Source organism: Diceros bicornis, chromosome 4 (assembly GCF_020826845.1).
Source record: "Diceros bicornis minor isolate mBicDic1 chromosome 4, mDicBic1.mat.cur, whole genome shotgun sequence".
Lineage (NCBI taxonomy): Eukaryota > Metazoa > Chordata > Mammalia > Perissodactyla > Rhinocerotidae > Diceros > Diceros bicornis.
The window spans coordinates 53,162,862-53,175,890 of NC_080743.1; the positions used below are offsets into that span (position 1 = coordinate 53,162,862).

Here is a 13,029-nt window from a genome sequence, read left to right on the forward strand (position 1 = left end):
CAATTTTCATCACTCGTTCAAATGTTCAACAAATATCACTGTCATTAAAAGCAATGAGCATATTCCTTTGGCCCCATGAGCTTCTGATCCTGTAGGATGGAGCATGGCTGAAAGAAGCCCAGAGCAGCATCTCTAGGTCTAAGGGCAGTTCAAGCTGGAGCAATATCTGCCCTAGGTTGAGGGGGAAGTTTTGATCATAATCCTTCACAGGTTACCAGCTTGCACCACAGGTTTGCACTGGATGAATGTCCCAATTTGCACACATCACCCCTGTCAGTTCAATCCCATGTCCATTAGTCACTGGTGTTGCTAGGGGCATTACATACTATCATGTTTAATGGCATTTTTTTCCTACAGACCAATTTTTAGCTCTATTAAAATAGCCACATGTTACAGACCCTAAAACCTTTTCACTCTGTGGAACACTAAAAGTGTCTCAGTGGACCTTCCTCACTCTGTAATATGACTCCTTCCCAATTCTCTCCATTCTTTGGGTTTAAAAGAGTAACAATGTTTTAAAAATACTGCTCTCAATTTGTAAAAGTATTAAGAATAGTTTCCAGATTTCAACCTGGGGAAGAGAAAACATAAATTAAAGTACAGGAGTTGTAGAAATGTGTAGCTCTGATCACAGGCAATGTGTCTCAACGGTGTACTGGAAAGAACCCAGCCTTTGGGATCAGGAGGACAGAACTGCCTGCTTTTAAGCTATCTGATCTTAAACAATTTATTTAACCTCTCTGAGCCTCAGTTTCCCCATGTATTGGAATCAAATTACTTAAATGCTTCGAGCTCTCACTGTGGGCTGGGCTCTGTGACAGGCATTGAGTATACAGCAGTAAATAAAACAGACATGGTCCATATCCTCATGAAGATTACAGTTTAGCAGGATCAAATTAAATGAAAGAATATAACGTCAAAGGTATGCCACAAAGTAGATATTCAAAAAATGTTACTTTCCTTCCACTTCCCTTCAAATATACAACCATTATATATCCCGACACAGTCAAAAGTAAGATGGCTATGGACAATTTCCTATGTACAAGCATTTTGTTGGGGCCCAGCCCCCATGGAATAGGGTGTTCTGGGCCCCCATGGAGTAGGGTGTTCTTTCAGCATTATGCTTCATGAACCTTGGTTCAGCTTGTGGTCTTGATTCAAGTCCATGTAACCATGGTTTCTATTCATGGTCAACAATGAATCCTTATTCTGAGTGGAGTTCAAGGAATTATATACACATATTGCCTTATTTATTCTTTTAGACCACTTGTGAAGTGAATGAGAACAGGTATTATCATTAAATTTTACAAATGAGGAAGCCAATAGAAGCAGATTCTTTTATGCCTCTTTTGTCCCCTCGTCCTAGTCTACACAGAGGAAGCACTCAATAGATGCTGTTTATGCTGACTGTTCCAGCAACTCAGAAAGGAGAGGTACCCCAAGAGTTAGCAAAGAGAGACTGACTCAGGGTTGCACTGCGGCTGCTCAGCTTTTACCTTCTCCCTCCTTCAGGTGAGTGAGAAATGGGTGACTGGAGTTTCCTGGGGAAAATCTTGGAGGAGGTGAATGAGCACTCTACAGTCATCGGCAGAGTCTGGCTCACTGTGCTTTTCATCTTCCGGATCCTCATCCTTGGCACTGCCGCAGAGTTCGTGTGGGGGGATGAGCAGTCCGACTTCGTGTGCAACACCCAGCAGCCGGGCTGCGAGAACGTCTGCTACGATGAGGCCTTCCCCATCTCGCACATCCGCCTGTGGGTGCTGCAGATCATCTTCGTCTCCACGCCGTCCCTGGTGTACGTGGGTCACGCGGTGCACTACGTCCGCATGGAGGAGAAGCGGAAGGAGCGCGAAGCAGAGGAGCTGGGCCAGCAGCTCGCCGATAACGGCGAGATGGCGCCGCCCCCCGCAGACCAGGGCAGCATCAAGAAGAGCGGCAACAGCAGCAAAGGCACCAAGAAGTTCCGGCTGGAGGGGACCCTGCTGGGGACCTACATCTGCCACATCATCTTCAAGACCCTCTTTGAGGTGGGCTTCGTAGTGGGCCACTACTTCCTGTACGGTTTCCGGATCCTGCCCCTCTATCGCTGCAGCCGGTGGCCGTGCCCCAACGTGGTGGACTGCTTCGTGTCACGGCCCACGGAGAAAACCATCTTCATTCTGTTTATGTTGTGTGTGGCCTCTGTGTCCCTCTTCCTCAATATTCTGGAGATAAGTCACCTGGCCTTGAAGAAAATCCGATCTGCTTTCAAGAGTCCCGCAGAGGAGCCACTGGAGGAGGTTCCTGAGAAATCTCTCCACTCCATTGCTGTCTCCTCCATCCAGAAAGCCAAGGGCTACCAGCTCCTCGAAGAAGAGAAAATCGTGTCCCACTATTTCCCTTTGGCTGAGGTTGGGATGGTGGAGACCAGCCCACTTTCTGCCACGCCTTTCAGTCAGTTTGAGGAGAAGATGGGCACAGGGCCCCTAGGGGACTTGTCCCGGGCTTACCAAGAGACACTGCCTTCCTATGCTCAGGTGGGAGCACAGGAGGGAGAGGGGGAGGAGCAGCCTGTGGAGGAGGGAGCAGAACCAGAGGTGGGAGAGAAGAGGCAGGAAGCAGAGAGAGTGAGCACAGAGGGGCAGGAGACCGAAGCAGTGCTGGAGGGGGAGAAAGTGAAGCCCCCTGAAGTGGGGAAGGAGGCTGAGAAAGAAGAGCTGCAGGCTGAGAAAGTATCAGAGCAGGGGCTGCCGGCTGAGAAGGTGCCTTCACTGTGTCCAGAGCTGAGCGGGGATGACAGCAGACCCCTGAGCAGGCTGAGCAAAGCCAGCAGCCGGGCCAGGTCAGATGATCTAACCGTATGAAGTGGTGCCAAAGAAAGAAAGAAAACACCCGCGCTAACGTAGCGCAAGATGAAACATAAAGGTGCCAACATGATTTGAGTCTTCTGTCCCTCCCTCCCCCCTGCCGACACCCACCCCTGGTTGGACAGGCGCTGCAGTGGAACAGTGCATGCTGGACAACTAGGAAACTGCCTTTCCCATATATAAGGGCTACCAAGATAAACCCATTGTCTCATCAAAGTTCCCAGTCTCATATGACTGACTGCCCTGCCCCTCTACCGCAACGGCTACGAGGAACTGCTTTCATCCCCATTTCTCCACAGAAATCCTTCCAGTCAGAATTGTGGCTGCCTCATGGCTTTTTACCAGTCTTGTCTCAAGCTCACTAACTCAGCCAGACTTTATCACACAGCACTTGTCTAGCAGACACCATGTGACCCTATATCAGGGGTCCCAAACTCAGATGGCTACAGGATGTAGGCAGGTGATTTAAATTGGTCAAGTGGGCTCTTCTATCGCCATCGGAGAGCTAGGACTGAAAATTGGTGAGCAGAGGGCCGATGCTGCTCAGTTCCAGGCAATGATTACCAGCCAGTGTTACTGGCCATCTGGTTTTTGAGGAGAAGCCAGAAATCCAAACTTTTAAGTGAAATTTCCAGCATTTTAAATGTTGCCAACTAAATTTTAAATATACCATGTGGGCCAAACAAAATGTGTGCAAGCCAAATTTAACCTGTTGGGGCACCAATTTGCAAGGTCAGCTTACACTAATAAGCCCAGCTTTCCTATGGAATTAGTCATATTATTTATGCTTTCAACTTGTTTCTGTGGGTTCCAAACCTTATTTCACCATTTTGGAGTTTTGGGTTAAATCATCAGTCCAGGGGATACCCAGAGTTCTCACTGACCTTTCTTTTGGGTCACTGTAGCCCCTGGGTCCTGATGCAATTACATCCCTTGTGTTGGTGGGAATTCTGCCCTGGGCACCATCAGAGAAAGAGAGCAAGAACCCCTGCCTCTCCCTGAACTGAAAGGCTTTGAGGCCTGGTGGCAGTTTTCTTCCCTGAAGCAAAGAATGTTCCTCTCCTCTTCTGATATCAGTGCTCAGCCTGAAATCTACACCTCCTTTCCTTGGGGGCTGGGAGCAAGCTCAGCTCTGAGCTGGAGGATACCTGACCACTGGCCTGTCTTGAAAGTCAGCTCTCAGGCATTGCTCAGGCACAAGACATATACAAGAAGGACCATCAGAGTGGCATTAGGGAAAGCCTCTTACAAAGTGGGAGCTCAAGCAGCCAGGGTCCCAAAGTCTAGTCCCAGGCCAGGCTTCATCCCTGGAAGGGATGGAGAGGGGCTGGAGGGAACAAGAGGGATCTCGAAGGTCCCCTACCCTTTATCCCCACAGCCAATACTCCTCAAACATAGAGTCCAGTCAGGGGAAATCCTCAGGTACAAGTACATATTTCACACAGGGAGCAATTTTATCCAGAGCCAATCAATTCCCATAACAGAGGGAGAAATTGATAACCAAGGTGGTTCATCTATACCAAAGCTATGCTTCATGGGCTGCAGTGCCAAGGCTAAGGCAGGAGCAATAGAAACCACATTGACATGGCAAAGATCTGGACAGGATACAACCAGGGGACCCAAAAGAGGTACCCATAAAAACTGTCTTCATTCTATCTTCTCCCAACCAGCACCATCCCAAAGTATGCAAATCTCTTGTGCGGCCCTCTTTACCACCTTCCTTTTTAGATATTCATTCTAGATGTGCTTTTCCAGAGCAAAGCTTCCTCCAAAACTATTCCTCCTCTCTGACAGTATTCCCATTCCTTGGTACCCCTAAAGCAAAGTGGTCTAAAAATTAAATTCATTCTAAGTTATGATTGATAATTACTCCAGGGAAAATTTACATTTTAAAAGAGAAAGTCTAAAATATATTTTACCTAGGTTAATCCAAAGTGACAAACTTTCAGTGAAGGAATGTATCAGGCAATGGACAGTTGAATAGAAGAGGTATGTTTGTCTTGTAGACATGTGACTGTCTGGCTACGGCTTGAATCGTCCCCTTGCAATCAACACTACTCCACACATACCTTCTTCTGTATGGCGAGAGAAGGAACAAGATCCCAGGCCTGAGAACCAGAGACTGCATCATTGCACTCACCCCAATGACTGCACAATTGCTCCTGAAGACCCATTTTAAGAAGATATAAACTCAGAGCCTGAGAATAGTTTGATCATTACCAGAATAAAGTGTGTATCTCAACTAGGACCTAATCCAAAAAAGAAAACGACGTCCTGTTCTAGTTGAAAACTGCCGGTGCTGTCTGGAACCAGTTGCAGAGGGGTAGATGAAGGCCGCTGGTCTCCTTGTCTCGACTGGGGCATGAGTGGGTGAATGTGTTTCCTTAGATGAAACAGCATCCTGCTTCAATGTCCATACCTACCCTGCTGCCACAGAAGTTGCCATTTTCCCTCTTAGTCTTCCCAATGAAAGAGGAAGCCTATTTTGGAAGAAACAGACACAGGCATCAAGGGACCAGGACTTTTTTTCTATTTCTGCCATTTAGTAGCTGTGTTACTGTCATCCCTTAACCTCTCTGTACCTCAGCTTTCTGTCTACAAACTAGGATGGCATTTGCCACCAACCTACCTCCAAGGCTATCATAAGGATTAATGAGTTGGCTGCCAAGCCTGGAGCCTGCTGAGTGGTGCCACTCCCTGAAAGATTCCTCCAATTGCAGGGAGACTGGGAAGAAGGGCAGGTGGGTGGTTTCCATCTGACCCTCCCAACCTGCCTTGCAGTTAGCTGGTGAGAGTTTTTCAGTGTGCAGTAGACACTCTGGAGATCAGTTTTCTCAGAAAAGACTCAGAACAGAATTTTGACCCCATATGTTTAGTAGGAACCTGAGGCTCTTTGACCTTGAGAAATGGCTGGAAACAGACTAGCAATTATTTTTGTCCTCTGGAAAATGTCCCTTTGTGCCCCATATTAAGCTGCCACACAACTAGTGCCAGTTTCCGTTCACAGGCAGCTGTGTATCCATGGAGGCCCTTACTTGATAGAACTGGAGCCCTCAGTATCTGTTTTGAGGCAAATAATTATGACTGATACAGGATTATAATCCCCCCTGGGCTCTATTAGGCCCATCTTTAACTCCTACTCCTGGTCATTCCCTTGTTAGATTAGACCTTTACGGCATGTGGACCTACCAATAAAAAGAAGCAATAAACAGCAGAATATCAAAAGTGCAGCTCCCTCCAGAGGAAAAGCTCTAATCACTTAAGAGCAGTTATAACACCTCCATCAGGGGAGATCTGTGATCAGGAGGGATAGAGTTACTCAAAGTTCAGTTAGAAAGTTTCAAGCCTGGCTCTGTCATCCCTAGGCCTAGTGCTTGGGGCATTATAAAAAGGCCTATCAGCTTTTCAACATGACTTTGTTACTCACCAAACAGGTGTGCATGCAACACAGAATTGGAGAAATATTCCTGAAGGTCAGTGTGACCTGGGGATCAGATTTTCCCACAAAGAACACTGAAGTGCAAGTCAGAAGTGTTGGCTGCACCTTGTTAACTCTGAGGGCCCCAAGATGTCACTTACACGCACATGTGACAACTTCCCCTAGGCTAATTGGAGGGTGACAAGTTCTGCCCCTCCTTCACAAGATGGATCAAGAGAATTGATACCCAGGAAACACTATGAGCATACTAGAAGAAACTAGTGAGGTTTTTTAAAAAAACCTCACTAATTTGGAAATAAAAGGAAAGGGAGGAAGGCCTTATCCAAATTTGTCAGAAGTTCTTATTGTAAAATATATACTGAAGCAATGACAGTCACCACTTTCAAATACTGCACAGATTGTTAACTAAGATACTGATTAAAAGTGAGCCAATAAGTAAAGTGAAGGAAGTAAACAGGGAAAAAAAAAAAGGTCAACATTTCTGTAGCTATGAATTCCTAAGAATTATACTACAGAAAAAAAATCATTAATCATGCAAGAATTCCTTGCTGAAAGTGGTGCTGCAGGTACTCAGGTTACTAGGGCTCATGCATAGAGATGCACCAGGCCCTGAGACAGTCTCTGACTTGTGGCAGAGGGAGCCCACGGATAGTGAAAGAGCTGCATGCAGGAACTCTTCAGTCCAAGCCACGTGGAAGGCCTGGGACAAGGCTAGTGCAGACAGCTGCTCTTCATGAGCTCCTGACAAGGGTGACTAGGGCATGCTCAGGTTGAGAAGGAACGTACCACCCACACAGCATCTCTCATCCCACCATGTCCCCTACCTCCTCCCTTCTCCTTCCCCTGACCCTGAATTATCCCTCTGTGCATAATGTGTGCAAATGATTGCACAACCCAAGTTAGCAAATTTTAGATGAAAAAGGTTTGCCTGGTTGGATGGAAAACTCCCTGAGCATAAATATAATCTGTAAAATGAAGTGTGTGCCTAGAAGTGATAGTGAAATACATAAGGAGACTTTCCCTTCTTCTAAGTATTGTATTATAACTAAATATTGTAATTGGGGAAGGAAGGAGAAATAGGAAACAAAATTCTGAGTTCTGTAGTTAGATAAGAGGAAAGAAAGATTTTTATGAAATACAAGTCACTCTCTACTGCCCTAGACATTGCACCCCAAAGCAGGAGAGAGTAGTATTCTGCTGTGGCAATGGCCACCAAGGTAGCAGTTGGATATACTGTAGTCTCCAGCCCCTCTGCCTTCGGGAAGTTCTCCAAGGCAGACAAAGAGAATTCTGGAAGAATTCATAAAGTTTCCTGAAGGCAAAAGTAGATGGCTTGCTTGCCTTTTTCTGCAAATTTTTCCATCTATGAGACAGGATTAGTAAAGACTCAGCTAAGAAGCAATTTATAACAAACTTCCTGGGGAAATCGCTGGCAAAAGAGAGCAGCATTATTGGGATTGTGTCCTGAATTCTCCAACCCTCCACATCCTTACGTTAGAGCTAATAGTCACATGTTAGAATATTACAAAACAAATAAAACTAACTTGACTTTTTGCCATCTTTGTTTTTTCTTTTGACCTGTCAGCCAAGCTAGACTGTGAAGAGACTGCCCCAGTTTCTGGCTATTCTTCCTTTGGAATTAAGGGGTTGGAGAACAAGAGGACTGCGGTATAGGGAGGGGGGCAGTCGTATGCTAGTGAACGTTTAACAACCAGCTGTCTCCAGGGTAAAGAGGTCCTGGTTTGTAGTGTTTGCCAATTTTCTTGGTGTAAATTCTCCCACCATCACCAATTTCAAGCTACCAACATAATGTCTCTGAACACAGAGATGAGAAGAAATGTACAGTAGCACAACATTATAAAATATTTTCACCATGCAGTAGATATAGATAACATCAAGAGCATAGATAATAGTAAAATAATTAAGAAGTGATGAGCTTTGAGTATTTATTACCTTTGTGTGTCATTTTTGTGTGTGTGTGTGTGAGGAAGACTGGCTCTGAGCTAAATTCCATTGTCAAGCCTCCTCTTTTTGCTGAGGAAGATTAGCCCTGAGCTAACATCTGTGCCCATCTTCCTCTATTTTGTATATGGGATGCTGCCACAGCATAGCTTGATGAGCAGTTCATAGGTCTGCACCCTGGATCCTAACCTATGAACCCCAGGCCACCAAAGCAGAGTGTGCGAACTTAACCACTATACCACCAGGCCAGCCCCTGTGTTTCATATTTTTTATTTTAAGTTTATGTAATTTAATTGTTAATAATGACTGTACTTAACAAATGGCTCACAAAATTCTGGGAAATTTGGCAAATGACTCTTACAAGACAATATAAACTAGCTCCAGGACACCACTGGGTGGAATGGAGGAGAATCTGAATCAGAAAAAACATGAAAACTCTCCTTATCAATTGACATTTGGTCCATTTGTTCCTTCCCTTTCTCTATACAAACCTCAGGAAAAGTCAAAATGTATACTTGTTTGGCCTTATGGGAAGGGCAAAAGAAGAGGATTTGTTCTTTTCTGCATCATTAAGAATTGTAGAAAGAGTTAAAGTTATTCATTACAGATAAAAATAAATAGATAAAGTTAGCCACAAGATTCTGCCTTGGATTTATCATATCACCTGTCTGTTTAAAATCCTTCAGTGGCTCATCGTTGCTTACCCAATAAATTCTAAATTCCCCAACGTGACTTAGAAAGCCTTTATAACTGACTTCAACTCACCTAAATAGGACATCTGTTTTTACCTGCCCAGAATCTATTCTCCCTTCCTCTATAAAATCTCGATTTTACCTAGGAGAAACACCCTTCCTCAACTGAGTATAGTCTTGGTGGAACTCGTAGTAATGTTTACCCAACTTCCCCTGGTCAAGGGTCAGGGGTTTTTTCTTTTTTTTTTTTACTCAAATGGGTCAATCATACACTCTCTCCCTGGAATGCAAATCTTGAGTGTAGTAACAGAGAGACTGAACTTGGTTGGAATTTATTCGTCTGGAAAGAAGCCCCTGAAGAGACTCACAATTAGTTCCTGCTTACCTAGATTTCTGGGACACCCTGGGTTCCTCTTTTTTCAGATCCTGGTTCATCAGCCTTCTTTCAATTTGCTAGGCTACCCCAGATTTCTCTTTTTTTAAAATAATTTAAGGGCCAGCCCCAGTGACCTAGTGGTTAAGTTCGGCACACGCCACTTCAGCAGCCCAGGTTCGGTTTCCGGGTGTGGACATACACTACTTGTCAGTAGCCATGCTGTGGCAGCAGCTCACATACAAAACAGAGGAAGATTGGCAACAGATGTTAGCTCAGAGCAAATCTTCCTCAGCAAAAAAAAAAAAAAAAAATTTAACATAACCAAAATTATTTCTATTGCTTGCAAGCCCCTGACTGATATCCCACCTCTATAGCCTCATCTCACACATCCAGCCACACATGCATGTGCCCCAGCCTTAGGGAACCATGGGTTGGTCCCCAATATTGACAGGCCTGGCACAAAGTGATGAATGAATTCCGTGTTGTTTCAGGACTCTGCTCTGTCCTGCCTTTTTTTCTATGGTCAGCTCTTTCTCATCCTTCAAGATTCAGCTCAGTTGTCTTCTTTATGAAATTTCACAAACTTCCCAAGACAAAGTTAGTTGTTCCCCACTTTGTGACACCTCAGTACTTGTGTGCACTTCTATCATAGCACTTATCAAATTATTTTATTTCTTGCTTTTCTCCCATCTCATGTAAGCAACTTTAGGATCGAGATCTCATCCTATATATCTCTGAATATTCAGTACTTAGCACAGTGCCTGGAACATAGTAATGTTAAGTGAATGAATTAATGAGTACTGAGACATCTCCCAGGGCAGGAAGAGACAATTGGCCAAGGACTCCCCAGCACCAGTGCAGGCTGACACTACATAGGAATATATCTGAGGAAGAGATTCCCTGAATGTCCCAGGAGTTCCAGGCTTGAAGTCAAGCAGGCTTGCTTTGTCATAAATAAAGGCAGAAAAAGAGATTTTCATGTGAATTGCTGGATGTCATCACCCAGAGCAACCTTGGAAGCCATATGTTGGACATAGCAATCACAGTCTTTGAATGGTTGTAGATCAAAGGGCTCCTCACCCCTACCGATTCCTTTTAATTGGACTTTTGAACTTTACGTGAAATAAAAAATTAACTTTTATTACATTAATCCTCTGAGATCTCAAGCTTTATCTACCATAGGATTTAGAATTATCTTATCTGTTTACAGAAATTGAGGTTAGATGTGGTTATAACAAAAACCTGAAATATGTGGCTCTGGCTTAACAGTTGAGCAGTGAGTGGGTGAAGAAATGAAAATCAAAGGCTAAGAGGATAGAGCCCCAGGCGATGCCATGCAAATATTTAGTAAAAATGTCACTTGTGATGATTTGTGTGTTAGTTATCTATTGCTGTGTAAAAAATTGATCCAAAACTCAGTGGCTTAAAACAACAATAAGCCTGTATTATCTCTCATGGTTTCTGTGGGTCAGGAATTCTGGAGCAGTTTGGGGTCTCTCATGAGGCTGCAGTCAGATATTTACAGGGCCTGCAGTTACAGAGGCTCAACTGGGGTGGTAGATCTGCTCACTCACATGGCTACAAGACTAGCAAGTTGGTGCTGGCAAGTTGGTTTCTCTCCACTTGGGCCTTTCCATGGGTCTGCATCAGGGTCCTCATGAGGTGGTGGCTGGTTTCCCCCAGAGCAAATGATCCAAGAGATCAAGGCAGAAACTTCAATGTCTTTCATGACCTATCCTTAGAAGTCACATACCATTACTTCCATCATATTATATTGGTCACTTTCCCTCACACTGTTCCAACTACTGTGGAGAGAATAAACTAGAGAGGAGCATCATTTGAGGTAAAGACATCTATTTTGGCTCGTTTTCTTTGTTTTAATGATTTCGTTGAATCTGCTCCAAATGCTTCTTGGAAGTAGGCAGGATTTAAACAACAAATGATAACTATGATGCAAATTCCAGATTGTTGTACAATTGCCACTATGAGGGAAGCCCTCAGCCAAGGGTAATGTCTAGTCATGACTCCTTTGGCCAGGACAGAGTTTTGGGTTCTTTTTTTTTCCCTCTAGCTTCTGTTTTTCTCTAACACTCAGCTTTCCTGAAAACTGCTCAGTTTTTCTAACTCATCCAAGTTTCCCAGTTGTATTTTTCTATCTTTCTCATTTCCTATAGTTATCACCTCTACACTGGCTAGATCTGTAGATGGAAGAAAGAATGAGGCACCTCCAGAATTGAGTTAGACAAATAAAACCAACAGAAATTGGATGAGATCAAATAAATGTAAGTGAACTGAACCAACAGAATATAATGTAACAAAAAATTTCTCAATCACATCTTTAAGGCAGACATAATGACAAGGGTTATATTTCTGGTATTACCATAAATATAGACATCTTTAATGTCCCTCAGATCGGAACATTAAATTTCTCCAATTTCTCTTTTCATGATTGTATCAGAACAAAGCAATAATTTTTGGGACAACTCTATATCTTTCTTGAATTATGGTCTAGTTGTCTTACTTATCCAGTAGTCAAAGACCCTCCTTGACTTTTTAAAAATCCTATTGACCTAATTACTGTGTCTAGTTAGGTCCTACACAAATACTGGGACAGAAGAGACTCTCATCTTTACAGATGAGTAACAGACTAGGAAAATAACAACAGAGACTGGAGTCTATGAAAGGTTTCAGAGACATGAGAAGAAAACAAACAATGGACACCAAAAGTAAAAGAATAGCATAATTTCAAAAGATATTTACTTAAGAAAATAAAACTAAGGTTAAAATCTGTTTTGTGCTCTCAAAAAAAATTTAAAGAAAACACAGACTTATAAAATAAGAGATGAAACACAAGACAATAAGATAATAGATTGAGTTGGAAAAGGAGCTGGCAGAGTTAGCAAACAATGCCACAGCAGAACTTAAGGAGAATAAAGAGCAGGATTAGCGACACATAAAACCCAATCAGTTTTGTAAAGACTCAACATCATAAATTCCTCCCAGAATGTCAAGAGGCAGAACAAAGAAATGAAAATTATCAGAGAGGAGATAATAGATATGGAAAGAAGGCAATACAAATCAAATACATAGATATGGGTGCTCCTGAAGGAGAGTCAGGACAAGTGAACCATAAGCATGAATAATATAAGGGGCGGAAACTTCCTTGAGCTGATAAAAGACCTGAAATCGCAAATTGGAAGGAATTCACCATGTACCAGAAAAAAACGTCTGGATAAATTTTGATTCAAGTATAAAGACATAATTCTACAATTTTAGAAATATAAGAAAACAACCCCTCCTGTGTTTTGTGCACTGCTAATGAACAATCATATTTTCACATTCTTGTCCAGTTATGACCACAGGGTAGGATCACAGCCTGTCCAAAGGAGGTGAGGTTTTCTGTGAAGAGAACGGCTATTTCAATGTCAAATCCTGAAAAGGGAAAGATTCTAGGATGAGAAAAGAGGACTTGGAAGGTGAGCCTTCAATAGGAAGAAATGGGTATTCTTTTCTCTGTCTGAGCCTCATCTCTTAAGCCTGAAATCCAAAGAGTTCCAATGTGCTCAATTTGCTTCCAAAAGATGAGGAAACAACGGCATATGCGATATGGAGGCAAGTCAGGGACTAAGGGAGGTAATGAGTTGGTACGTGTCAAGATCGTGGAACAGTACCTGGCACAGAGTAAGCACTTGGTAAGTATTAGCTACTAGCTAT

The 13,029-nt window shown here is 43.4% G+C and overlaps 1 protein-coding gene across 1 annotated transcript; it reads left to right on the forward strand.

Annotated features, from left to right (window-relative positions):
* Nucleotides 1–1,523: 1,523 nt before the first annotated feature.
* Nucleotides 1,524–3,303, forward strand: GJA8 (gap junction protein alpha 8). The gene has a single exon (XM_058537257.1). It carries the CDS (start codon nucleotides 1,524–1,526, stop codon nucleotides 2,841–2,843), a length of 1,320 nt encoding a protein of 439 aa, XP_058393240.1. The 3' UTR covers nucleotides 2,844–3,303.
* Nucleotides 3,304–13,029: the final 9,726 nt, after the last annotated feature.

Excerpts from the sequence above, each read along its gene's own strand:
- GJA8 (XM_058537257.1), top strand. The coding sequence starts at position 1,524 with ATGGGTGACTGGAGTTTCCTGGGGAAAATCTTGGAGGAGGTGAATGAG.